The sequence below is a fragment of the Oncorhynchus gorbuscha genome, linkage group LG24 (assembly GCF_021184085.1).
Source record: "Oncorhynchus gorbuscha isolate QuinsamMale2020 ecotype Even-year linkage group LG24, OgorEven_v1.0, whole genome shotgun sequence".
Lineage (NCBI taxonomy): Eukaryota > Metazoa > Chordata > Actinopteri > Salmoniformes > Salmonidae > Oncorhynchus > Oncorhynchus gorbuscha.
The window spans coordinates 34,739,930-34,767,816 of NC_060196.1; the positions used below are offsets into that span (position 1 = coordinate 34,739,930).

Consider the following 27,887-nt stretch of genomic DNA (forward strand, 5'->3'; position numbering starts at 1 on the left):
TTTCAAGGTCAGTTTTGCATATGCTGTCTTGTTGCATAGGTCAATGTTAACTAAAATTCAACCTATGTAATTGAAATAATAAAGAAATTGACCAAATTGTGAATAGAAAGAAACTACTCATGTCTGAGTCTTGTTGCTTTTCACCATCACAAATGACATTGCAGAACAGCTACATAAATAAATCTGTGTTGTGTTCAGTAGGAACATATTTTTATTGGATAGACTCAGGTAGTACCTACCCATTTCAAGATGTTTCCAAGCAAGTAAATAAATTGTTGCACTTTGTCTCCGCCCCAGTGGCCACTTTGGGCAGGTGCGGGAGGTGCGCGAGCGGGCCACGGGGGCTCGCTGGGCTGGGAAGTTCCTGAAGATTAGGAAGTGCGCCAGCAGCCGGCTGGGCATGGAGAGGAAGAGCGTGGAGCGGGAGGTGGAGGTCCTGCAGGCCCTGCAGCATCCCAACATCATGGCCCTTAAGGATGTGTTTGAGAGCCGGGCCGAGGTGGTGCTGGTGCTGGAGCTGTGAGTGGGGGGAGGAAGGAGAAAACAACACTATTTGAACCCAGGTTGTAATTGATTCCGTGAAGTGGCTGAATTATGTAGTAGAGTTAAGTTCTAACACTTCTCTCCATTTATTGTCAGTATTAGTGGAGGAGAGCTGTTTGACTTCATCGCTGAGAAGGAGAACCTGACAGAGAGCGAAGCCATCGAGTTCATGAAGCAGATACTGCTGGGTGTGGGCTTTATGCACAGCAAACAAATAGGCCACTTTGACCTAAAGGTAAATTATGCTAGTGTGTTGATTTGACATAACTTTGGTTTGTTACTCACTCCATATGACATTTAGAAATCCAGTGCTGCAATAGTCTGTGGTAGTGAATTACATCTAACCTCTTACCTCCCCAATAATACTGCTAATGTAGTAGTATGCATGAACATAGTAACACATCCAAACCTGTCCATTTATTGAATCCAAAAATCCTAGGCTTTTAGGCATAAGTACATGAAGTGAAAAGAGCATATCTGTATTCATCCATCCCAAAACCACATCAGACAAACATGCTGATACTGTTACTTATTAACAGAAATGTCCATGCCGCACGCTTACCGCACATGGTCGTGTTTGTATCCACAGGTGCCACTACACAGAGTGTGCCTGTTCACTAGTGTTGATGAACATGCTGTTTGAGTGCCGGTTGGTCAGAGCGCGGTCCGCATGCAATTGACCATTATGGTCAGATTGACCTAATTTTGCATGTAACATGTTTACTCCCCTTCTCCAATCAGCCGGAAAACATCATGCTGTCAGCCAAGATGGCCCCAAACACTGACATTAAGATCATCGACTTTGGGCTGGCCCACCGCTTCCAGCCAGGGGAGGAGTACAAGTGCATGAGTGGCACCCCCCAGTATATTCGTGAGTAGTACAGTAATTTCATATGAGTTAGGCCCAGTTTAAAAACAATGTAAATGCATCCATCCTCATCCTTTGCTGTGAAGCACTTACTGACATGACTGGATTCTTGAGTACTGGATTCTTGAAACCCATTGCTTTCGTTATATCCAATTGTCCCACCATTGATTGAGGGAGGGAGGGAGGATACTTTAGAAAAAGACTAGGACAGACTGTAAGCTAGGTTCAGGACGATTTCTGCCACCATGGTGCATCAGTCAGAATGAGAATCAGGAGATGGAACCAGAATCCAGGTTTAGGGGTATTTATTAAACAAAGTTCAAACACAGGAACGAACAGAGGCATATGGGGGAGTGTTTTTGGAACAGAGGTAGGGCTTGTGCTTTAGGATGTGGCTTGTAAGGCCTTGGAGATAGGATTGGATGTCGTGGTCTGGAAGGGAGATTCGAAAGGGAAACATTAGGAACACAACATAAAGCTGCTGACGTGACAAAGTAGTGCCAGGTGACTTATAGGGAATGAGCTTAACATATAACTACAAACTAAGGAGGCGGCCAGGACTCAACACAGAAGGGCCATTAGCATAGCAGGGATATAAAGGATATAACATAAGTTCAGGCAGCATAATATACATGGTTAACATTTCTCCTACAATACAAGGCACTTACTTAATCATATCAAGCACAATGGCAGGATGGAGCCACCTCGTGGCATCACCAAGCAAACTATTCTAGTGTGTAGGAAGGAGCATGCCACTTAAATAGAACCTGAAAGGGGTTGAAAAAGACAAAAGTGGCGTGATTTAGGAAACAGATGTGATGGAAAGGGACGCGGTCTAGGGTAATTGGAGACAATTAGAAGACTGTAGGAGTGGCATGACCCTTCACAACAGATGCATTATTAAATAATTGGAACAGGCCCTTTGTAATGCAGTCCCTACTGTGTTCTGTGGAAGTTAGCGCGTATTTCCAGGTCCAGGGTTTTCCACGGAGACAGCGAAAGAAGTGCAGTGTCATGATCTGGGTTGATGGTGTTATGATAAACTAGGGGGGTTGCAAGTCCAGTTGAAACAGGGAGTGATTTGGAGGATGTAGGATAGTCGCTATTTCAGTGATAACTAAAATTCACCCCCAACCCAGATAATTTAAGAAATCTCTTATCAATATAATAATTATATTCTACATATATTTAAAATCTACATATTTAGTACAACAGTATATCATAAAGCAAAAATGCATAACAAAGCAAAAATATCTTTAAAATCCTATTAGATTTTGAAACATCAGGTAGTTCGCCCCAAGACAAAGAGCTGTTGTCAAACACGAGCTGCTTCACCACAGATTTGGCCAGCATGATAAGGTTGGCATGGTTACAAAGCTCTTCCTGTTTGGAATTCAAATGTGTTTTCCCACCAATAGCAGCTACAGTACGGTAGGTTTAAATAATACAATGCGACTGGTGGAGGAAGTTATCTCAAAGCCACTGGAGTTGTTTGACTTGTAGAAACAATCTATTCATGTTTTTCTGATGAATGTAGTGTTCATTTTGCATTCTTAAAAATGTGAAATTGTTCCTTTAGGCAGTGTGAAGTCTGACAGGCCTTCTGGGCTTGTCATAAATGCTGCTACATGCATAGACAAGTTTCTCCGATTGCTTTATTGGCATGAAATATAATTTGTAGATATTGACAAAGCAGTATAGCGGTACAGCATTTCAGATACAAGGAGAAGGGGATACCTAGTCAGTTGCACAACGGAATGAATTCCACCTCATTTAACCCAACCCCTCTGAATCAGAGAGGTGCAGGGGGCTGCCTTAGTTGACGTCATCAGCACCCAGGGAGCAGTTGTTGTTGTTGGGGGTTAACTACCTCTCTCTCTCTCAGCCCCTGAAGTGATCAACTACGAACCTCTGAGCACAGCTGTCGACATGTGGTGAGTGTCTGCACTGCCCCCTCTTCCAACATATACAGACACCTAAAATGACCCCCATCCATCTTGATGAATAAGCCCCTGGGATGCGTTTGGACATGTGTAGGCACGCTTTCCCTAAATAGTGTGACTGTTTCTGGTTGAATGCATTAGGTACACCCTATGTGTTCAGACACTGTATAACAATGTGATTCTCTAGTGAATTTCGACTAAATCAAATCAAATACAGTGTTTTTTTTACACAGAAATTAACTGGTCGGAGTCTAAAGGGTTGGATTTGTAGTACAGTAGAATATAAGTGTACCCAGACACTCTCCAGCACAATGTTAATAAATGGTGCTCAAAACTGAGGGACTTAAAAAAAAGAGCAATTCTTACCCCAGGACACTTCACATTGTGACTATCCCCGAAAAGCAAAGGAGCATTCAGATGGCTGTGTTTATCTTTGATGTTTATTTTAGGGACAAACCGACTAGCTTATGTTTTCGATGTGTCATGCCTCTCCACCAGAACCTTAAACAGGAAACTGCCAGAGATAGCTGATTATAGTACTTTTAGAAATACAAAAGCAAGCATTAAACAACTACTCACCACAACAGCTCTAATGTCTACATCCTTTGGAATAAAGTTATGATAATGAGATAATAACTGAGTCTATCTAGGCCTCTGTGAGAAAAATAACAACAACAACAACATTTTTTCTTTGTTCGTGTTTGCCCCTATAGGAGCATCGGAGTGATCACCTACATACTGTAAGTTGGGGGAGAAAAGGGGGATGCTACCTTATGTTTGGATTCACACATATGCCCAATTCCAAATCAACCCTTGCCCTACCATAACCCTTCATTTTTTTTGTGTGGTGGGGGGGTAGGGCTAGATAAGCGTTAATATTGCAGATAGACTGTGGCTTCCATTAATGTAATTGTCTGCATCATTTCCAATCCCCCCATATATTGTGTGTATATGTAAACTCTGCAAAAAAAGAAACGGACCATTTTCAGGACCCTGTCTTTCAAAGATAATTTGTAAAAATCCAAATAACTTCACAGATCTTCATTGTAAAGGGTTTAAACACTGTTTCCCATGCTTGTTCAATGGACCATAAACAGTTAATGAACATGCACCTGTGGAACGGTCGTTAAGACACTAACAGCTTACAGACAGTAGGCAGTGAGGGCCACAGTTATGAAAACTTAGGACACTAAAGAGGCCTTTCTACTGACTCTGAAAAACACCAAAAGAAAGATGCAAGGGGTCCCTGCTCCTCTGCGTAAATGTGCCATAGGCATGCTGCAAGGAGGTATGAGGACTGCAGATGTGGCCAGGGCAATAAATTGCAATGTCCGTAATGTGAGCCTCCTAAGACAGAGCTACAGGGAGACAGGATGGACAGCTGATCGTCCTCGCAGTGGCAGTCCATGTGTAACAACACCTGCACGGTACATCCGCACATCACACCTGCGGGACAGGTACAGGATGGCAACAACAACTATTTTCAAGTAAGGCAGGTACTAACCAGACATCACCAGCAACAACGTTGCCTATGGGCACCATCCCACCATCGCTGGACCAGACAGGACTGTCAAAAAGTGCTCTTCACTGACGAGTTGTGGTTTTGTCTCACCAAATCAAAACAAATAAAATTGTATTTGTCACATACACATGGTTAGCAGATGTTAATGCGAGTGTAGCGAAATGCTTGTGCTTCTAGTTCCGACAATGCAGTAATAACCAACGAGTAATCTAGCTAACAATTCCAAAACTACTACCTTATACACACCCAACAAGTAATCTAGCTAACAATTCCAAAACTACTACCTTATACACACAAGTGTAAAGGGATAAAGAATATGTACATAAAGATATATGAATGAGTGATGGTACAGAGCGGCATAGGCAAGATGCAGTAGATGGTATCGAGTACACTATATACATATGAGATGAGTATGTAAACAAAGTGGCATAGTTTAAAGTGGCTAGTGATACATGTATCACATAAAGATGCAGTAGATGATATAGAGTACAGTATATACATATACATATGAGATAAATAATGTAGGGTATGTAAACATTATATTAAGTAGCATTGTTTAAAGTGGCTAGTGATATATTTTACATCAATTCCCATCAATTCCCATTCTTAAAGTGGCTGGAGTTGAGTCAGTGTGTTGGCAGCAGCCACTCAATGTTAGTGGTGGCTGTTTAACAGTCTGATGGCCTAGAGGTAGAAGCTGTTTTTCAGTCTCTCGGTCCCAGCTTTGATGCACCTGCACTGACCTTGCCTTCTGGATGATAGCGGGGTGAACAGGCAGTGGCTCGGGTGGTTGTTGTCCTTGATGATCTTTATGGCCTTCCTGTGACATCGGATGGTGTAGGTGTCCTGGAGGGCAGGTAGTTTGCCCCCGGTGATACGTTGTGCAGACCTCACTACCCTCTGGAGAGCCTTACAGTTGTGGGCGGAGCAGTTGCCGTACCAGGCGGTGATACAGCCCGACAGGATGCTCTCGATTGTGCATCTGTAGAAGTTTTTGAGTGCTTTTGGTGACAAGCCGAATTTCTTCAGCCTCCTGAGGTTGAATAGGTGCTGCTGCGCCTTCTTCACGATGCTTTCTGTGTGGGTGGACCAATTCCCCACACAGGGGTGATGGTCGGATTTGCATTTATCGACGAGGGAATGAGCGTTACACCGAGGCCTGTACTCTGGAGCGAGATCGATTTGGAGGTGGACGGTCTGGGGCAGTGTGTCACAGCATGCACTGCAGTACTTAATGCAGCTGGTGGCCACACCAGATATTGACTGTTACTTTGGATTTTGACCCCCCTTTGTTCAGGGACACATTATTCCATTTATGTTAGTCACATGTCTGTGGAACTTGTTCAGTTCATGTCTCAGTTGTTGAATCCTGTTATGTTCATACAAATATTTACACATGTTAAGTTTGCTGAAAATAAACGCAGTTGACAGTGAGAGGACGTTTCTTTTTTTGCTGAGTTTATATAATTTTGTCTTTCTTTATTATTTTCTCTTAACTACCACCCCTCCCCTAATTGGATTAAACTAATGGACAACAACACTTAGACTTCCACTTCTAGCTTATACATACTATATACATTTTACGGACACAGTGTATTTTACAATAGCTATCTTTTGTTTGTTTTTAGTCCCATCCTTCAGCTACCCTCAACCCCTCCCATCCATCTCTGAACACCATCCAGTTTTGATTTCTGTTTGCCATATATATTTCAACTGTGCTGTGATGTTTCACAAAAGGTCTGAACCTTTCTATTTTCATTGTTTCAACATATTATCTTTAATTTACAAACATTTTTGCTATAAGATTTATTATATTATTTTTTGGACGATTGACTATGACTTTTCAAATCACCCAGTATTGCTATTTGCAGAGTTAATCAGATAGGTATTAACAATGTGGCAATAGTGCCATCTTCCTCTCTGTTGACTTGGAATTGGGCAATAGTATCAGCAACCTTCTTTCCTCTGACTCTCCTTTATTTTTCCAGACTAAGTGGTATGTCCCCGTTCCAAGGGGACAAGGACGAGGAGACGCTGAGGAACATCATAGCCCTGAACTATAAGTTTGACGACCACCACTTCAGCATGACCAGCGCCATGGCCAAAGACTTCATCCAGAAGCTCTTAGTGAAAGATCAGAAGTAAATAATGCATTTGTCATGGGTAATTTGGCCTATTATGATGTCAAGACAAATATGGAAAATGACTGGAATAGTGAAAGCATCACTTATTTTGTGACTTTGCACCTATTGTAAATGGATGGATATTAGTTTTTTTTCAGCCACTATACTTTCTTTTCAGCCTCTATTGATAGAATAGGAACTGTGTATTGTATGAATAGATCACCCTTTGGCTAACTTTCTGTGGTTACTTGTCTGTCTCTCTGTGGTTACTTGTCTGTCTCTGTGTAAGTGAGAGACTGACAGCTTTCTATTTAAGACGTTATTGATAGAATATGAACTCCCATATCAAATTAATAGATTACCTTTTGTCTGACCGCCTGTGGTGTCTGTGTGCACTGATCTTATCGTCTCTCTTTCGGTCTGTCTATGTGTAGTGAGAGAATTACAGCTGAGGAGTGTCTACAGCACCCCTGGATCAAGGTGAGAGTCAGCAGCACAAGGCTTTGCTCCTAACAAACGGTTTAATATGGAAAGGATAAACGCTGACATTCTGTACATTACCTTAGAAATAATGGATGAGGCGGAGCAGAGGTAAAGTACAGAACGTTGGCGTTTATCCCGCGAATACCACAGCTGCCAAAGAAAACAATACTATAAGCAGATTTTTGGGGCGGCAGGGTAGCCTAGTGGTTAGAGCATTGGACTAGTAACCGAGAGGTTGCAAGTTCTTATCCCCGAGCTGTCAAGGTACAAATCTGTCGTTCTGTCCCTGAACAGGCAGTTAACCCACTGTTCTTAGGCCACCATTGAAAATAAGAATTTGTTCTTAACCTCTTCAGTCTACCCTTTACTTTTTCGAACATTCTGTTAAAAATCGCGCAACATTTCAGCGCCCTGCTACTCATGCCAGGAATATAGTATATGCATATGATTAGTATGTGTGGATAGAAAACACTCAGACGTTTATAAAACTGGTTAAATCACGGCTGTGACTTTAACAGAACGTGCGTTTCATTGGAAAGTGCAGGAAAATCTGATTACTGAAAGTGGAAAAATATATCCATCCGCCGCTTCAACCCATTGTTATAATAATAATAATAATAATAATATATGCCATTTAGCAGACGCTTTTATCCAAAGCGACTTACAGTCATGTGTGCATACATTCTACGTATGGGTGGTAATATGGCTGAGGTTGCAGTACCTACAGCTTCCACACGACGTCAACAGTCTTGTCATTTGCCTAGGATTTGTTTCTTGGTCAAACGAACAAGAGACAGCCCATTTCTTCCGGTCTCCGACCGGATATTTTGGTTGAGAAATACATGGACAGTATTTCAAGACGGACCCCTATGGAAAACACTTTGTCTCGTGATTAATTTGATCGCTTATTAACGTTTACTAATACCTAAAGTTGCATTACAAAAGTATTTCGAAGTGTTTTGTGAAAGTTTATCGTCAACTTTTTTAATTTTAAAAAATGACGTTACGTTATGAAACGCTATTTTTTCCATTTATCACACAGTCTTCATAGATCGATATCTAGGCTATATATGGACCGATTTAATCGGAAAAAAAGACCCAATAGTGATTATGGGACATCTAGGAGTGCCAACAAAGAAGATGGTCAAAGGTAATGAATGTTTTATATTTTATTTGTGCGGTTTGTGTAGCGCCGACTATGCTAATTATTTTGTTTACGTCCCCTGCGGGTCTTTTGGGGTGTTACATGCTATCAGATAATAGCTTCTCATGCTTTCGCCGAAAAGCATTTTAAAAATCTGACTTGTTGCCTGGATTCACAACGAGTGTAGCTTTAATTCAATACCCTGCATGTGTATTTTAATGAACGTTTGAGTTTTAACTAATACTATTAGCATTTAGCGTAGCGCATTTGCATTTCCAGAGCTCTAGATGGGACGCCTGCGTGCCAGGTAGGAGCAAGTGGTTTAACTGACTTGCCTAGTTAAATAAATGATAAAAATGTACCGGTAGAAAGACAGGCGACCCAGTCGTTCGTTCTTATCCAACGGCTCACAGTCACGACCTCTGCAGTAGCTGTTTCCTATTGACATTCATTTGGATGCACCCATAATGCCCGGTTTTGCCTGGCATAGCTAGAAAAGTTTGCCCTCGTCAGGACACGCAACACTGTTAATTACGAGGAGATCACATTGCATATCAAACGCTAGGCTAGAAGTTAGCTAAATTGTTTGTTGCTAGCAAACCTGCCAATATGACAAGCAAATTAAAATATATCAGTTGCTAAAAACAGCTGGTCAAACTATAAACGTTGGAGTATTTGACAGCAAAGCGCCATTTGCGTCATGACTGCAACAGTAGGAACAGATACATTAATTTATCACTCACCATGTTACATCAGATGTTCAAAAAAATATCTCTGCAAAAATAAATCAATGGTCGTTTTTTTCCTCGTTGGAACTGCGTTTGTGTGGTTGTTGGATTAGGTTGCTGTAACTTTGTAGCAAGTACAGTTTGCATGTGTTGGCGCTTATTGCTTCACGAATGCAAGGTGTCCCGATATCTTTTCCAACTGTCCCGTTATCTGGTTTTAATGTCCATTCTAGAATGCCCTTCTAATCAATCAGAAATGTGTATTCAGAAAGGCTGTGGTATAATTCACGTTTAATATGTGTATTTGTTTTTCATCTCTACATTGATTAATTGTATCTCCTTCACTTATTATCTATCCCTCTCTTTTAGCCTCTGACACGGAAACAGGTGGCCAACAGGAATCGCTCCTCCATCAACATGAAGAACTTTAAGAAGTTCAATGCCAAGAGGAAATGGAAGGTGAGTAGGATATATGGCCAATTTATATCATATAATTTTTTATGCCATATCACATATTGTTATGACACTGAATGAAGCTCAAATATTGAAAATGTGCATGTGTTTTATTAAAACAGATAATGAAATCAAACTGAGGTCATTGCTACACAGTCGATGCTTGTCTCCTGGAGAGCTAAATTAACAAATAGGACATGAATTTGAGGCGGAAACGTTTTGTCCGAATGGCCATTTTCAGTGGTCCTTCTGTAGCTCAGTTGGTAGAGCATGGCGCTTGTAACGCCAGGGTAGTGGGTTTGATCCCCGGGACCACCCATACGTAGAATGTATGCACACATGACTGTAAGTCGCTTTGGATAAAAGCGTCTGCTAAATGGCATATATTATATATATTATATTATAAGGGGCTAACCAGCTTTCAAAATAATAGGTTGCGAATTTTGTTAAAAGGCGTCAAAATAGTTTGGTAGGCTGCTAAATATTTCAGGCTGAGGTTTGGTCAAAAGCTGCAAAATATTTCAAAGGCCTGCTAAATATTTCGGTCTACTCAATATTTCTGCTAGTGATATTTGTATAAATGAACAGCACTGGCTAGTTAGAAGCGCTAACAACTTAGTTAAGACGTTAGCAGCGCTAACTAGTTATGTCATTAGCAGCGCCATCTATTTAGCTAGGTAGTTAGCAGCGGTAACAAGTTAGCTTTGACGTTAGCAGCGCTAGTTATGACCATAGCAGCACTATATAGTTAGCTACATCGTTACTGAGTGCTAATAATATTGGGGGGTTGGGGGAGTTGTCATGTCCGCAGAAGAGTGGGGGTAAGGGAGGGGGGGTTGAGGGTTGAAGTAATATGTATATCACCAAAGAAAAAGCAGAAATAGGATTTTTTGAAATAACTCAATTAAAACCCCCAGAAGAAGTCTCATAGGGATCCAAGTCCTGTATATCGCCCTGATATGGTGTAATGTAGATTGTAAAGTTGAAAGAACTTTGATTGCCTTCAATGGTTAAAGCATTCATTAATTAAAAACCTGTTTTACAAAAGATTGACTCAAACTTGGGGAAAATTCAGTGGAAGTGAGAAGAACCAGACAAACTAATCCCTAATAACATGAGAGGGGTTTCGCGTCTTCTGAGGTTTTAATGGAGGGACATTTTCTTATCCTATTTCATCTTCTTTGGTGATACAAAGGACTAGCACACTCCATGGCAGAATTTGAAATCTCAGCAGGTTTCTTTGAAACTTCTTGGACTTCTTGGTGACTGTATGTACAGTGCATTCGGAAAGTATTCAGATCCCTTGACTTTTTTCCAAATTTTGTTACGTTACAGCCTTATTCTAAAATGGAAGTGTTAAAGTCCCCCCCCCCTCATCAGTCTACACACAATACCCCATATTGACAAAGCAAAAACAGATTTTGAAATTTTAGCAAATGTATTACAAATAAAACATGTAACTGTGATATTTAAGTAAGTATTCAAACCCTTTACTCAGTACTTTGTTGAAGCACCTTTGGCAGCGATTACAACCTTGAGTATGACGCAACAAACTTGGCACACCTGTATTTGGGGAGTTTTTCCCATTCTTCTCTGCAGATCCTCTCAATCTCGGTCAGGTTTGATGGGAAGCGTCGCTGCACAGCTATTTTCAGGTCTCTCCAGAGATGTTAGATCGGGTTCAAGTCTAGGCTCTGACTGGGCCACTCAGGGACATCCAGAGACTTGTGCCGAAACCACTCCTGTGTTGTCTTGGCTGTGTGCTTAGGGTTGTTGTACTGTTGGAAGGTGAACCTCACCCCAGTCTGAGGTCTTGAGTGCTCTGGAGCAGGTTTTCATCAAGGATCTCTCTGTACTTTGCTCCGTTTAGCTTTCCCTCGATCCTGACCTGTCTCCTGGTCCCTGTCGCTGGAAAAACATCTCCACAGCATGATGCTGCCACCACCATGCTTCACCTTAGGGATGGTGCCAGTTTTCCTCCAGGTGGGACGTTTGTCATTCAGGCCAAATAGTTCAATCTTGGTTTCATCAGACCAGAGAATATTGTTTCTCATGGTCTGAGAGTCCTTTAGGTTTCTTTTGCAAAACTCCAAGCGGGCTGTCATGTGTTTTTTACTGAGGAGTGGCTTCTGTCTGGCCACTCTACCATAAAGGCCTGGTTGGTGGAGTGCTGCAGAGAAGGTTGTCCCCAGTCAGAGGCTGGCACTAAGATAGCATTGAATGAGTTGTATTCCGCCATAAGCAAACAACAAAACGCTCACTCAGAGGCAGCGCTCCTAGTAGCCGGGGACTTTAATGCAGAGAAACTTAAATCAGTTTTACCTAACTTCTATTGGCATGTTAAATGTGCAACCAGAGAGAAAATAACGATCACAGACAACAACGAGACAGCCTATAGGGAGGAGGTCAGAGACCTGGCTGTGTGGTGCCAGGACAACCTCTCCCTCAACATGATCAAGACAAATGAGATGTTTGTGGACTACAGGAAAAAGAGGACCGAGTACGCCCCCAAGCTCATCGACGGGGCTGCAGTGGAGCAGGTTGAGAGCTTCAATTTCCTTGGTGTCCACATCACCAACAAACTAACATGGTCCAAGCACACCATGACAGTCCTGAAGTGGCACGACATAACCTATTCCCCCTCAGGAGACTGAAAAGATTTGGCATGGGTCCTCAGATCCTCAAAATGTTCTATAGCTGCACCATCGAGAGCATCCTGACTGGTTGCATCACTGCCTGGTATGGCAACTGCTCGGCCTCCGACCGCCAGGCACTACAGAGGGTAGTGCGAACGGCCCAGTATATCACTGGGGCCAGGCTTCCTGCCATCCAGGACCTCAAAGACTCCAGCCACCCTAGTCATAGACTGTTCTCAATGCTACCACACGGCAAGTGGTATCGGAGCACCAAGTTTAGGTCCAAGAGGCTTCTAAACAACTTCTTCTCCCAAATACTGTTTAATCAGCTTCTTGATATTCCACACCTGTCAGGTGGATTGATTATCTTGGCAAAAGAGAAATACTAACTAACAGGGATGTTAACAAATGTGTGCAAATAATTTGAGAGAAATTAGATAAAAACAGATAAAATACATCTTATGGAACAGCGGGGACTGTGAAGCAACACAAACATAGGCACAGACACATGCATACACACATGATAACATACGCACTATACACACACATACACATATGGATTTTGTGTTGTAGTTATGCGGTAGTACCAAGGCAGCAGCTACACTTCCTGGGATCCAGCCAAATTAAGGCAGTTATACCATTTTTAAAACATTACAATACATTCATAACAGATTTCACAACACAAGTGTGTGCCCTCAGGACCCTACTCCACTACCACATATCTACAATACAAAATCCATGTATGTGTGTGTATAGTGCGTATGTTATCATGTCTGTGTATGTATGTGTCTGTGCCTATGTTTGTGTTGCTTCACAGTCCCGGCTGTTCCATAATATGTTTTTTATTTTTGAAATTTTATTTCACCTTTATTTAAGCAGGTAGGCCAGTTGAGAACAAGTTCTCATTTGTAACTGTGACCTGGCCAAGATAAATCAAAGCAGTGCGACAAAAACAACAACACAGAGTTACACATGGGATAAACAAATTGCACAATAGAAAAATATAGATACATTGTGTGCAAATGTAGTAAGATTAGAGAGGTAAGGCAATAAATAGGCCATAGTGGGAAAATAATTACAATTTAGCATTAACATTGGAGTGATAGATGTGCAGATGATGATGTGCAAGTAGAGATACTGGGGTGCAAAAGAGCAAAACTAAATAACAATATGGGGATGAGGTAGTTGGGTGGGCTATTTACAGATGGGCTGTGTACAGGTGTAGTGATCGGTAAGCTGCTCTGACAGCTGATGCTTAAAGTTAGTGAGCGAGATGTAAGACTCCAGCTTCGGTGATTTTTGCAATTTGTTCCAGTCATTGGCAGCAGAGAACGGTGGCCAAAGGAGGAGTTTGCTTTGGGGATGACCAGTGAAATATACCTGCTGAATCGCGTGCTACGGTGACCAGTGAGCTGAGATAAGGCGGGGCTTTATCTAGCAAAGACTTATAGATGACCTGGAGCCAGTGGGTTTGGCGACGAATATGAAGCAAGGGCCAGCCGCCGAGAGCATACAGTTACATTGTTTTAGAAAATTTGGAAGTACGTCTAAACGCAGACCACGTGTACCATGCCAGCCCAGGACCTCCACATCCGGCTTCTTCACCTATGGGATCGTCTGAGATCAGTCACCCTGACAGCTTGTGAAACTGGGTTTGCACAACCGAAGAATTTCTGCAGAAACTGTCAGAAACCGTCTCAGGGAAGCTCATCTGCATGCTCGTCGTCCTCACCAGGGCCTGGACCTGACTGCAGTTCAGCGTCGTGGGCAAATGCTCACCTTTGATGGCCAATGGCACGTTGGAGAAGTGTGTACTTCATGGATGAATCCGGTTTCAACTGTACCGGGTAGATGGCAGATGTTGATGTCAACGTTGTTAACAGAGTGCCCTATGGTGGCTGTGGGGCTATGGTATGGGTAGGCATAAGCTACGGATCACAAACACAATTGCATTTTATTGATGGCAATTTGAATGCACAGGGATACTGTGATGATATCCTGTGGTCCATTGTTGTGCCATTAATCTGCTGCCATCTTGTCATATTTCAGCATTATAAGGCACGGCCCCATGTTGCAAGAATCTGTACACATTTACATTTTACATTTAAGTCATTTAGCAGACGCTCTTATCCAGAGCGACTTACAAATTGGTGCATTCACCTTATGACATCCAGTGGAACAGCCACTTTACAATAGTGCATCTAAATATTTTAAGGGGGGTGAGAAGGATTACTTTATCCTATCCTAGGTATTCCTTAAAGAGGTGGGGTTTCAGGTGTCTCCGGAAGGTGGTGATTGACTCCGCTGTCCTGGCGTCGTGAGGGAGTTTGTTCCACCATTGGGGAGCCAGAGCAGCGAACAGTTTTGACTGGGCTGAGCGGGAACTGTACTTCCTCAGTGGTAGGGAGGCGAGCAGGCCAGAGGTGGATGAACGCAGTGCCCTTGTTTGGTTGTAGGGCCTGATCAGAGCCTGGAGGTACTGAGGTGCCGTTCCCCTCACAGCTCCGTAGGCAAGCACCATGGTCTTGTAGCGGATGCGAGCTTCAACTGGAAGCCAGTGGAGAGAGCGGAGGAGCGGGGTGACGTGAGAGAACTTGGGAAGGTTGAACACTAGACGGGCTGCGGCGTTCTGGATGAGTTGTAGGGGTTTAATGGCACAGGCAGGGAGCCCAGCCAACAGCGAGTTGCAGTAATCCAGACGGGAGATGACAAGTGCCTGGATTAGGACCTGCGCCGCTTCCTGTGTGAGGCAGGGTCGTACTCTGCGGATGTTGTAGAGCATGAACCTACAGGAACGGGCCACCGCCTTGATGTTAGTTGAGAACGACAGGGTATTGTCCAGGATCACGCCAAGGTTCTTAGCGCTCTGGGAGGAGGACACAATGGAGTTGTCAACCGTGATGGCGAGATCATGGAACGGGCAGTCCTTCCCCGGGAGGAAGAGCAGCTCCGTCTTGCCGAAGTTCAGCTTGAGGTGGTGATCCGTCATCCACACTGATATGTCTGCCAGACATGCAGAGATGCGATTCGCCACCTGGTCATCAGAAGGGGGAAAGGAGAAGATTCATTGTGTGTCGTCTGCATAGCAATGATAGGAGAGACCATGTGAGTTTATGACAGAGCCAAGTGACTTGGTGTATAGCGAGAATAGGAGAGGGCCTAGAACAGAGCCCTGGGGGACACCAGTGGTGAGAGCGCGTGGTGAGGAGACAGATTCTCGCCACGCCACCTGGTAGGAGCGACCTGTCAGGTAGGACGCAATCCAAGCGTGGGCCGCGCCGGAGATGCCCAACTCGGAGAGGGTGGAGAGGAGGATCTGATGGTTCACAGTATCGAAGGCAGCCGATAGGTCTAGAAGGATGAGAGCAGAGGAGAGAGAGTTAGCTTTAGCGGTGCGGAGCGCCTCCGTGATACAGAGAAGAGCAGTCTCAGTTGAATGACTAGTCTTGAAACCTGACTGATTTGGATCAAGAAGGTCATTCTGAGAGAGATAGCGGGAGAGCTGACCAAGGATGGCACGTTCAAGAGTTTTGGAGAGAAAAGAAAGAAGGGATACTGGTCTGTAGTTGTTGACATCGGAGGGATCGAGTGTAGGTTTTTTCAGAAGGGGTGAAACTCTCGCTCTTGAAGACGGAAGGGTACGTAGCCAGCGGTCAGGGATAAGTTGATGAGCGAGGTGAGGTAAGGGAGAAGGTCTCCGGAAATGGTCTGGAGAAGAGAGGAGGGGATAGGGTCGAGCGGGCAGGTTGTTGGGCGGCCGGCCGTCACAAGACGCGAGATTTCATCTGGAGAGAGAGGGGAGAAAGAGGTCAGAGCACAGGGTAGGGCAGTGTGAGCAGAACCAGCGGTGTCGTTTGACTTAGCAAACGAGGATCGGATGACGTCGACCTTCTTTTCAAAATGGTTGACGAAGTCATCTGCAGAGAGGGAGGAGGGGGGGGGAGGGGGAGGAGGATTCAGGAGGGAGGAGAAGGTGGCAAAGAGCTTCCTAGAGTTAGAGGCAGATGCTTGGAATTTAGAGTGGTAGAAAGTGGCTTTAGCAGCAGAGACAGAGGAGGAAAATGTAGAGAGGAGGGAGTGAAAGGATGCTAGGTCCGCAGGGAGGCGAGTTTTCCTCCATTTCCGCTCGGCTGCACGATACCGGGAAGCTGGAAATGTCCCAGTTCTTCAATGGCTTGTATACTCCCCAGACATGCCACCCATTGAGCATGTTTGGGATGTTCTGGATCGACGTGTAAGGCCGTGTGTTCCGGTTCCCACCAATATCCAGCAACTTCGCACAGCCATTGAAGAGGTGTGGGACAACATTCCACATGCCACAATCAACAGCCTGGCCAACTCTATGCGAATGAGATGTGTCGCTCTACATGAGGCAAATGGTGGCCACACCAGATACTGACTGGTTTTCTGATCCACGCCCCTACTTTTTTTTTTACAGTATCTGTGACCAACAGATGCATATCTGTATTCCCATTCATGTGAAATCCAGAGATTGGGGTCTAATTCATTTATTTCAATTGGTTAGAGTGTTGGGCCAGTAACCAAAAGGTTTCTGGATCGAATCCCCCGAGCTGACCAGGTAAAAATCTGTCATTCTGCCCCTGAGCAAGTCAGTTCACCCCGGGCGCCGAAGACGTGGATGTCAATTAAGGCAGCCCCCAGCACCTCTCTGATTCAGAGGGGTTGGGTTAAATGCGGAAGACACATTTCAGTTTAATATTTTCAGTTGGACAACTGACTAGGTATCCCCCTTTCCCCAATTGACTGATTTCATTATATGAACTATAACTCTGTAAAATCTTTGAAATGGTTGCATGTTGCATTTATTTTTCTTCAGTGTACCTTGAGAAGCAGGGTGTATACATCGTAGTGTCAAATAACACAGCCTTTTCTGGCTATAATATCTGATTCTTATGTTCCCGTCCCCTCGACATCCTCTTTTCTTTCTCTTTTCATATCTCCTTTCCTCTGCTTTCTTTCTTTCTTGTTTTCTTTCTCTCTCTAGATGTCATATAACATGGTATGGGTGTGCAACCGGCTGCATCGACTGAAGATGCTATGTAAGACTAGTGCACTGGTGGACGAGGAACTGGTGAGTAAGGCAGCCATGACAGTTTAACTAAGTTACACTTGAACGAAACCCATTACATTATTTTAATAAAGAGTGCCCCCTATTTTAACCTCTATTGCTAAAAATGCAATTAATAGCAAAACATTTCCAGGCTTTGAAAACACAGGTAATATAGCCTACTGTATCATTAACTCATGGCTTATCATCCAGGCTTTGCTAATCTCTTTTAATGTGTTTGGTGATATCATCAGAAGTTGAAATGCAGGCCAAATATTTGAGTAGAATGAGTGAGGAAAATCACATAAATAAATAAAAAGGGAGGGGGAAGTAGAAAACATTGCAAAGAACTTGACTGTATTCAAATACAAGCAATGTTGTACATGCACCATAGTTGCTGGAACCATTCTGGAAAGAACAATGTGAAAGAAAATAACCGAGCCAGCACACTATGATTTGTGTCTGCCCTATAGTGTGAGTCAGGTAAAAGAGAACTAACCTACTATATCTCTCCTCGTCATCAGAGACAGTGTGAGAGTGACCAGGAGGACACGGAGACCAAGCCATCATCTCTCATTCGCCGGCGACTCAGCAGCAGTTCATAGACTCGACCATCAGGTGGGAGTGCTGCATCAAACTGCAGTGCATACTTCCCGTAACAGTGACCCAAACAAGCCTACAGTATTTGCCCTGCCCCTTTACCAGACCTCGAGGGAGGGTAAGACCAAGACACAGGCTGACACAAGCGCTGGGCACACAAGAAGGAATTTTCAGGCTCTATGTCCCTACATGAGACTTTTCCCTGATGAAGTGGAATGGAATCTACAGAACAATTGTTGCCTATCAAACTATTTCCCGAAAGGCCTGTCAAGGCTTAGTTTTAGGCTCAATGCACTTCAGGTGGATTGAAAGTGGTGGAGGTAGTTCTACTAAGAGCACAAATACAAGTGTGTGATGGCTTCTGTGAGTGAGAAGTCATATAATAAGGCTCTCGATGGGGTAAAACACAAGAAAACCCAGCATGACTTGTTTTTCGAGCTTTGCTCAGTATTTCTGTGGTTTATTGCATGTTTTATGGTGCTTTTGCAGTTGTAAAGGTCAACTGATAGCAGGCGGTGACAATATTGTTCTTATGGTGAAGTTACTGATTTGGGGATGTACAGTATTGGATTGCACCATGTAGGGTGTTTAAACCTGAGGCATATCTGTATATCTAGTATTTTTCCCCTAAAGGGTGGATGGAAATTGAACGGAAACCTCAGAATTTAGTAGGTTTTAGTCTTCCAAATGTGTTTTTGACTATTTTACTAAGCTTCCATTACATTGCCTAATATGAATATATTATGTTATATACAGTATAATACAATTATACAATATAATGCTATACAATATCTATATCGTAGTGTCCTAAACATGATTACCAAGTGTTCTTGTATTGTACATGCATGATGGACAAATGTTTCAAGATAACTAACCAGTATAAAAGGCACAGCAAATCAACTTTTAACAGTTCTACTCATAGAAATAGGATGAAGAAGGAATTCCAGTTCTGTGTTTCTACTAATTCAATACTGACTTCCTGCATACAGTGAATACTCTGAACACTCCATGCTCTACTGAACCAGTAGCATTACTGACACGATCATACAGTAATACCTGACAAATAATGTGACATGTTGGTCGATTAATTGTATTTTTGTGAGAACTGTTTTTGTTTTCTGTTTCTCAAAGAAGTTTCAGAATTGACATGTTTTATTTTAATTTTATCATAACCTTTATCATAATACCTAACGACTGTCCGTGTTAAATGTGGTTCTTTTAAATAAAATAACGTTGTTGTCAACAGGTTTTGTGAATACATTTTGGAATCACCCCCCTTGCAAACTTTTCAAATCATAGGGAATGGAAAAATAGTGCAGGCCATTCTTTTTAATCATCTCTTAATGTTCTTGGACCAGAGCTTTTCACCTCTGCACTAGTTTACCTCTGCAATGTGTCATTGGTGTTCTGACTGCTGTTATTATTAAGTAGCATCCATCCCTCAAAAAAAGTGTTTTGGTAAATAGGAGCGTGACGATTGTGTAATAACCCAGTATTGAAGCTGTACACTATTTTGAGGATCTTTCCATTAAAATAGATTAATTTGTTTATTAAAAAACGACCTATCTGATGAGCGCAGATTGGGCTTCCAACCGGTTCCCTACAGTCTTGTCGCCCTCTGCAGGAGCAAACCATAAAGCACAGAAACGCATACATGGATTGGGTCATCAATGATTTGACGTGAGATTAACAAAACAGAAATAAACTAGTTCATTGATACCCTAATGTGGTCCATTATAAATTTGAAAATGGATATAATAAACAAGTCTCATGAAATGCTAAAGTAGTCTAGGCCTACAGGAATACACTTCTGTGAGCGATAAAGCATTTTGGAATAGAATTTTAATCTATAACATCATTTTTACATGGGCTACTATGAAAGAGTCGACAAAAAAAAAAAAACATGAACAATATAACAACATTTCAAGGTGCACAACATGTAATGTTCACTTCATGTCTGAATCATATCAATCGGTAATCAAGCAGTCAATTGAAATACAAAAAAACAATGGTCCGTCTGTAGCTCAGTTGGTAGAGCATGGCGCTTGTAACGCCAGAGTAGTGGGTTCGAGCCCCGGGACCACCAATACGTAGAATGTATGCACACATGACTGTAAGTCGCTTTGGATAAAAGCGTCTCCTAAATGGCATATATTATTATTATTATATTAATAAAGTAGCATTTGTTTTATTTATTGATTTAGCAAAATTCCAAAATCGTTCTCTTTTTTAATTACCCAATGATGTGTAATAAACTCGTCGAATAAAAGGTGCGTTAGTGCGTTTGAGTCGAGAGGAGGGAGTTACGGTTCTCGTTTGAAAGCCAAGGGGCAACACAAAAATAAAGTATTTGGCAACACTCCTGAGACGGGACAACAAGCAAATAACAGTAGACTTCGTGTAAGCATTCGACCTGCAAAACGTTTGGCAGCATTCTCAAGAATCAGTCGAGTTGTTGTTTTGAAGCAAGTTTCCTTTTGGACCGCTTGGAATAGGTTTCTTTTCTCTGGAACTATTGGTTCCTCGCGCAGAAGCGGATTGATTCAAACCCAAGGAGAAAGGTAAAAACCGCCGACAGAACTTCTTATTCAAAATATCAATACGAAAAAGGTTTATACGCCCCTAAAGTATTTGATCAACTAAAGCAGTAGTCCAGTTGTATTTCAGTCAGCGAATGTTTCGTGGAGTCAGATGCGAGCATCTTCCATCAAAAACGTTAATTAGTCTAATTTTATTCTCATTTGCGTTGGTATAACCAAAGTCTTCATGACCACATTGAGGCGTTATTATCTTACATACAATTATACTGTAGCCTAATTATTACATTGTATGCAATATACTACCACATGCTTTCCTCTCAATTTAGAGGTCTAAAAATGGCAATGTTTTAACCATTCAGAGCAAACCGTGCAGGTGGTTTACACTTAAGTGAAATATCTCCAAACTTACAGGCAGACTACACTGCTCGTTGAAAATAAATGTAGAAATCTATATTATTCAATTATTGCGCCAACGAGCGTCTGTGTTGCCAAGGGCTAAAATAGAAGTCAGTTCTATTTCTGATGCAGATCACTCTGCAAGCCCTGCCTCTCCCATTTCCTCATTGGTTTATAGAAGCAGGTACCCACGTGCCATCTCCTCATTGGTTATGCCCATGTGGGTGACTGAAAGACGAACGAGATCGGTGGCGGTAATGCACCTAATTTATGATAATAATAGTCAAGAGAAGAAAAAGCCTAGGAGGAGAGATGACTAGAAACAATTCTGTTGACCGTTTTATGTGTGGATTAATTGTCGGCGTGGAGGACCTTGTGCATTTCAGGTAAAATAACAACTCAATGTTTATATCACAGAATAAATTAGCTGGCAACAGCAAGCTATCTAAATAGGACAAATTAGCTAGCAAGTGCAAGCTAGTTAAATTACTATAAAGGTTTCATGCTTTTCAACCTGTCCCCAAATTAATGTAATTGGTTCAGAGTTTATTTTGATATTTTAACCTGCGTGTCGTGATCACGTTTGGTTTGGGGGGACAAAATAAATTCATGCACGATGGCGCAGCGTGCAGCTGGTTTGGGTTCCGTGTTATACAGAACAAAAATATAAACGCAACATGTAAAGTGTTGGTTTTATGAGCTGAAATAAAAGATCCCAGAAATGTTCAATACACACGTATTTCTCACACATTTGTTTACACCCCTGTTAGTGAGAATTTCTCCTTTGCTAAAATAATCCACCACCTGACAGGTGTAACATATCAAGAAGCTGATTAAACAGCATGATCATTACATAGGTACAACTTGTGCTAGTGACAATAAAAGGCCATTCTAAAATATGCAGTTTGGTCACACAACACAATGCCACAGATGTCTCAAGTTCAGAGGGAGTGTGCAATTGGCATGCTGACTGCAGGAATGTCTACCAGAGCTGTTGCCAGAGATTTAAATGTTCTCTACCATAAGCTGCCTCCAACATAGTCTTTTAGAGAATTTGTCAGTACGTCCAACCTGTGTCACAACCGCAGACCACGTGTATGGCGTCGTGTGGGCGAGCGGTTTGCTAAATGTCAAAGTTGTGAACAGAGTGCCCCATGGTGGGATTTATGGTATGTGCAGGCATAAATTGCGGACAACAAACACAATTGTATTTTATTGATGGCAATTTGAATGCACATTACCCATAAGCACTCCGTTACGTTCCACTGAATGTCATGCATTTCAATGGGGAGGTCCACAATGGAGTGGAAACGCAACACTCTGTTGCGAGACGGATGCTACATACTTTTACATTTTCCAAACTTTGCGTCGTCTTCAGTCCAGCCAGAGCCGTTGAAGAATGCAGAAGATGAAAATATGTGGTTTTGGCTTTATGGGATAGCTAGCAGCTTCTAAAAAGATGACCCGTTCCTATAAGTGAGTAATGTTAAATGATACACATTGGCTGCTAAGCCAATTCTATGGTATCTTCCTCCTAGAATTTAGCTAGCTAGCTACTCTGCAGTGCAAGCTAGCTTCACTTGCTATGAAGTTTGAAAAACCATTTGATGGGAAAAGTAACTAAACAAAACATGTTTTATTATCACCTGAAACAATATATTTATCCTGTCTTGAATGATAAGGCCATATTTTGCATTCTCCCAAAATAAATCTGATCTCTGAGAGTTAGGCTTTCCTCTTGCATTACAAACACTACACTTGTCTGTTCAGTAGCGGGGCAAGACTCCTTGAAGAAGATGCACGGTGTAATGAAATATGTCACGATGTAAACTGGGCATAATGGACGAATGGAGACAGATCCACAGTCTCTGACCCGATTTTATCATGGGGGACAATAAACCATAGGTGCTGGAGACTTAAAGTACAGGAAGTTGTTGTCCACCTGTTCAGAACACCAGTAAAACATAGCATTAGGAATACATGAGGCTAGACTTCATTTATCTGTTGTTTTACCAGGTAAGTTGACTGAGAACACATTCTCATTTGCAGCAACAATCTTGGGAATAGTTACAGGGGAGAGGAGGAATGAGCCAATTGTAACCTGGGGATTATTAGGTGACCATGATGGTTTGAGGGCCAGATTGGGAATTTAGCCAGGACACCGGGGTAAACACCCCTACTCTTACAATAAGTGCCATAACATCCCATCCAAATGACAGCACCCTACAGTGTGTAGAATACCCTGGGGAATTGGAATATTTTTTTTTTAGACTAGAGGAAAGAGTACCTCCTACTGGCCCTCCAACACCACTTCCAGCAGCATCTGGTCTCCCATCCAGGAACTGACCATAACCAACCCTGCTTAGCTTCAGAAGCAAGCCAACAGTGGTATGCAGGGTGGTATGCTGCTTGCTGTTAGTTTTACAGCAACAACTCGACTCTGCTCTTAGACTCATACCCCATTCACACAGAGAACTGTAAAGTACCTTCCTTTTGCAGATTCAGAATTGTGGGAGTATAAATAAGGGGTTTGAAAAATGTGCATGACTCAGACTTTGACCTAGTAGTGTATAGGCAGCAACTGTATTAGCAGCCCTTGTGTCTGACTGTCCTTATTTCCGTCCTAAGGAGATTAGCTCATGAATGATGGAAGTCATATGGAGGTAAAGAGAATTCAAGACGCTTTAGCCATCTTTAGAGGATAGAGGACAATCAGTAGATGATCACACTCAATGTTCAGTTAAGGATGTACAGTACCAGTCAAAAGTTTGGACACACCTACTCATTGAAGGGTTTTTCTTTATTTTTACTATTTTCCACATTGTAGAATAATAGTGAAGACATCAAAACTATGAAATAAGACAAGGAATCATGTAGTAACCAAAACAGTAAAAAAAAAAAAATCAAAATATATTCTTATATTCTTCAAAGTAGCCACCCTATGCCTTGATGACAGCTTTGCACGCTCTTGGCATTCTCTCAACCAGCTTCATGAGGAATGCTTTTCCAACAGTCTTGAAGGAGTTCCCACATATGCTGAGCACTTGTTGGCAGCTTTTCCTTCACTCTGCAGTCCAACTCATCCCAAACCATCTTAATTGTGTTGAGGCTGGGTGATTGTGGAGGCCAGGTCATCTGATACAGCACTCCATCACTCTCCTTGGTCAAATAGCCCTTACACAGCCTGGAGATGTGTTGGGTCAGTGTCCTGTTGAAAACAAATAATAGTCCACCCAGTCCACCTGGCCATGCTGCTGCTCCAGTTTCAACTGTTCTGCCTGTGATTATTATTATTTGACCATGCTGGTCATTTACAGTATGAACACTTGAACATCTTGGCCATGTTCTGTTATAATCTCCACCCGGCACAGCCAGAAGAGGACTGGCCACCCCACATAGCCTGGTTCCTCTCTAGGTTTCTTCCTAGGTTTTGGCCTTTCTAGGGAGTTTTTCCTAGCCACCGTACTTCTACACCTGCATTGCTTGCTGTTTGGGGTTTTAGGCTGAGTTTCTGTACAGCACTTTGAGATATCAGCTGATGTACGAAGGGCTATATAAATACATTTTATTTTATTTTATTTGATAGTCCCACTAGGCATAAACCAGATGGGATGGAGTATTGTGGCAGAATGCTGTGGTAGCCATGCAATTCAGGTGTTCCTTGAATTCTAAATAAATCAACAACGGTGTCACCGGCAAAGCACTATCACACCACCTCCTCCATGCTTCATGGTGGGAACCACGCATGTGGGGATCATCTGTTTAACTATCTAAAAATTGGATTCATCAGACCAAAGGACAGATGTCCACCTGTCTAATGTCCATTGCTTGTGTTTTTTGGCCCAAGCAAATCTCTTCTTATTATTGGTGTCCTTTTTAGTAGTAGTTTCTTTGCAGCAATTCAACCATGAAGGCCTGATTCACGCAGTCTTTTCTGAACAGTTGATGTTGAGATGTGTCTGTTACTTTAACTGTATGAAGCATTTATTTGGGCTGCAATATCTGAGGCTGGTAATCTCATGAGAGCCAGTTTCATGATAGCTCTTGATGTTTTTTTGCGACTGCACTTGAAGAAACGTTCAAAGTTCTGACCTTCATGTCTTAAAGTAATGATGGACTGTTGCTTATATTTGCTTATTTGAGCTATTCTTGCCAAAATATGAACTTGGTCGTTTACCAAATAGGGTTATCTTATGTATACCATCCCTACCTTGTCACAACACAACTGATTGGTTCAAATGCATTTAGAAGGAAAGAAATTCCACAAATTCACTTTTAACAAGGCACACCTGTTACTTGAAATGCATTCCAGGTGACTACCTCATGAAGCTGGTTGAGAGTATGCCAATCATGTGCGAAGCTGTCATCAAGGCAAGGGGTGGCTACTTTGAAGAATCCCAAATAGAAAATATATTTTGATTTGTTAAACACTTTTTGGTTCCTACATGATTCCTTGTGTTATTGTATAGTTTTGATGTCTTCACTATTCTACAATGTAGAACATTGTAAAGAAAAACCATTGAATGAGTAGGTGTGTCCAAACTTTTGACTGGTACTGTGCTTAGGACTTCTGATGCAGGTCCATCGGTGAGAGGTGGATGAAAGGTGGAGTTATGGAATATGATAGGAAAGAGAAGAGGAGAATAAGAACAATGTTGTGTGGTAGCATTTTTTTTACACTTTGAATATAAAAATGGCTAATCTATTTTCCTAACTTCAACTGTCTTTGTTTTATTTCCTGAATAACACACGGTTTGAATTAGGCCGGTGCCTTTGGCACTCCCAAGATAAATTAGGGAAGCACCATGAATGTTGAAATATTAACGTTAGCACCCCCATAGGCGTAAAGGATATCAGTCAACCGTTAGCTCTCTCGAGTCGATTTGTAATTCAGTCCCTGGTTTGACATTTTCCCACAATCGTCCTTGGCATTAGAACTAAAAATGTAGCCTGGCTAATTGCATATCTGGTTGTGCTGTCTTGCCAACTCCTATGGTCATTGTCATGCTATACAGCATAACAGGTCTGGGACATTAAGTTACCTCTGTACCAAATGCCCTCCAGGGATACTCTCAAAAGAAGCTCCTGGTGTCTTCTTTCGCTTCACCCTCATGAATAGGCAGAAAGAGTAGGAGACAAAAAGGGGAGAGCGGGGGAGGGAGGGAAGCAGGTGTTTATGGTGTGGGGATGAGTGAGAGAAATGAGATGGGGAGGGGGGGTGGAAAGATGATGTAGGAAGACTGAGGGACAGAGAGATTGAAAAGACTGGCAGGACAGACTGAGAGAAGGTAAGAGGTGCAGTTGTCTGTCTTATTGGCCACTGTTAATTATACCCCTTTTTGTCTTTCTATTTGGGTCTAAGTCTATAGGGGCCAAAACTTCAGCATGTGATGACAAGTGTAGTTGGCAGCTATGTCAATTCAAGAAGTCAGATGCAGCCATGTCAGTGAGATTGTGCCTTTATTTCTTAGAGCAATGTTAGGGTCTGCACCAAGGCTAATAGTAGTAGGTGGCTAATGCATAAAAGTAGGATAAAGTCATTTAGAGTTTAAAAAGTGCTCAAACCAATAAATAATGTGGTAAATGTGTTTTTTTGTGTGTTTTTTTTGTACTTGTACCAGAATTTAACCTGGTATCAAATGGAGCACGGTGCTTGTTTTAATGAATCCTCAAGAAACCAAAAGCTGATTTGTTAATACAAATATTATGCACTTATCAGTTTACCATGTAATTTTGAAGAGACTACCAGGTAAATAGTGGACAAATGAGGAATAAGGAAAATATAAAATGTACTCAATGTATTGAATAGACATCATTTTATTGAATAGAGGGACATTAGAACATATCTTTCAACTTGAGTGGCCAACTATTTTTACTTGTGTTTTGATGCTTTGGTTGCCCAAAGAAACTATTCAAACTTGTTTGCTGAACACTGTTCGGAGCATTGTGTCCTGTCACTGTGTCATGCACCTGCATTCTTAATAGACATATTACTGTACACACCATCTTTCTTTCTGTTGTGGGCTATTGCCTCATGTGTGAATACACTTTCAGATAAATATTGATGTACACCTAGACATGTCCAGTATACTTGCAGACTTTTCACTCTGTCACATACACAAACGTGTGCGGACAAAAATTCATTGACTCAGAGTTCAATGCTGACGTAGTCGCTGACCCATCAAACTCCCTATTGTTTTCCATGTTTGCTCTATGGGCCTGAACAAGGATAGGGCGGGAGAGAGCAGGAATATGACAATTGGATATGATGGAGAGTATTGTTAGAGGAAGACTGGGAGATATACACTGAGTGTACAAAACATTAGGAACACCTTCCAAATATTGAGTTGCACCCCCCTTTGCCATCAGAACAGCCTCAATTTGTTGAGGCGTGGACTCTACAAGATGTTGAAAGTGTTCCACAGGGATGCTGGCCCATGTTGACTCCAATGCTTCCCACAGTTGTCAAGTTGGATGGATGTCCTGGATGTGGACCATTCTTGATACACATGGGAAACTGTTCAGCTTGAATAACCCAGCAGTGTTGCAGTTTTTGACACACTCAACCCAGTGCGTTTGGCACCTACCATACCCCGTTCCAAAGGCACTTATATCTTTTGACTTGCCCATTCACCCCCCTGATTGGGACACATACACAATCCATGTCTCAATTGTCTCAAGGCTTAAAAATCCTTTGTTAACTGGTCTCCTGCCCTTCACCTACAATGCAATCAGTTAATACCTTTTAGTGAAAGAAGATATCCTGCAGACTTACCGTTATTATACAGGTTTATACTCCTGACTAATTTCAAGTATTTGCCTGTGTATTTGGTAAAAAAA

General features: G+C 42.2%; 2 protein-coding genes across 5 annotated transcripts in view; both read left to right on the forward strand.

Moving 5' to 3' along the window:
• Positions 1-19,354, forward strand: part of LOC124012746 (death-associated protein kinase 2-like) — a 39,675-nt gene extending 20,321 nt beyond the window's left edge. For 2 of the 3 annotated variants that reach the window (XM_046326677.1, XM_046326676.1), the window contains exons 3-12: positions 298-519; positions 640-778; positions 1,285-1,414; positions 3,297-3,345; positions 4,068-4,094; positions 6,865-7,017; positions 7,434-7,479; positions 9,724-9,813; positions 17,449-17,535; positions 18,036-19,354. In XM_046326677.1, the coding sequence (XP_046182633.1) occupies positions 298-519; positions 640-778; positions 1,285-1,414; positions 3,297-3,345; positions 4,068-4,094; positions 6,865-7,017; positions 7,434-7,479; positions 9,724-9,813; positions 17,449-17,535; positions 18,036-18,116 (1,024 nt within the window). In that variant the 3' untranslated portion in view covers positions 18,117-19,354. Of the gene's footprint in view, positions 1-297; positions 520-639; positions 779-1,284; positions 1,415-3,296; positions 3,346-4,067; positions 4,095-6,864; positions 7,018-7,433; positions 7,480-9,723; positions 9,814-11,677; positions 11,791-17,448; positions 17,536-18,035 lie in introns of those variants that run through there. The other variant, XR_006834764.1, reaches the window with a different exon arrangement.
• Positions 19,355-20,382: 1,028 nt separating this feature from the next.
• The window catches only part of LOC124012521 (rho guanine nucleotide exchange factor 2-like), a 91,504-nt gene continuing 83,999 nt past the window's right edge, over positions 20,383-27,887 (forward strand). For both annotated transcript variants that reach the window (XM_046326244.1, XM_046326245.1), the window contains exon 1: positions 20,383-20,672. The gene's annotated coding sequence lies outside the window, so the exon portion shown is untranslated. The remainder of the gene's footprint in view (positions 20,673-27,887) is intronic.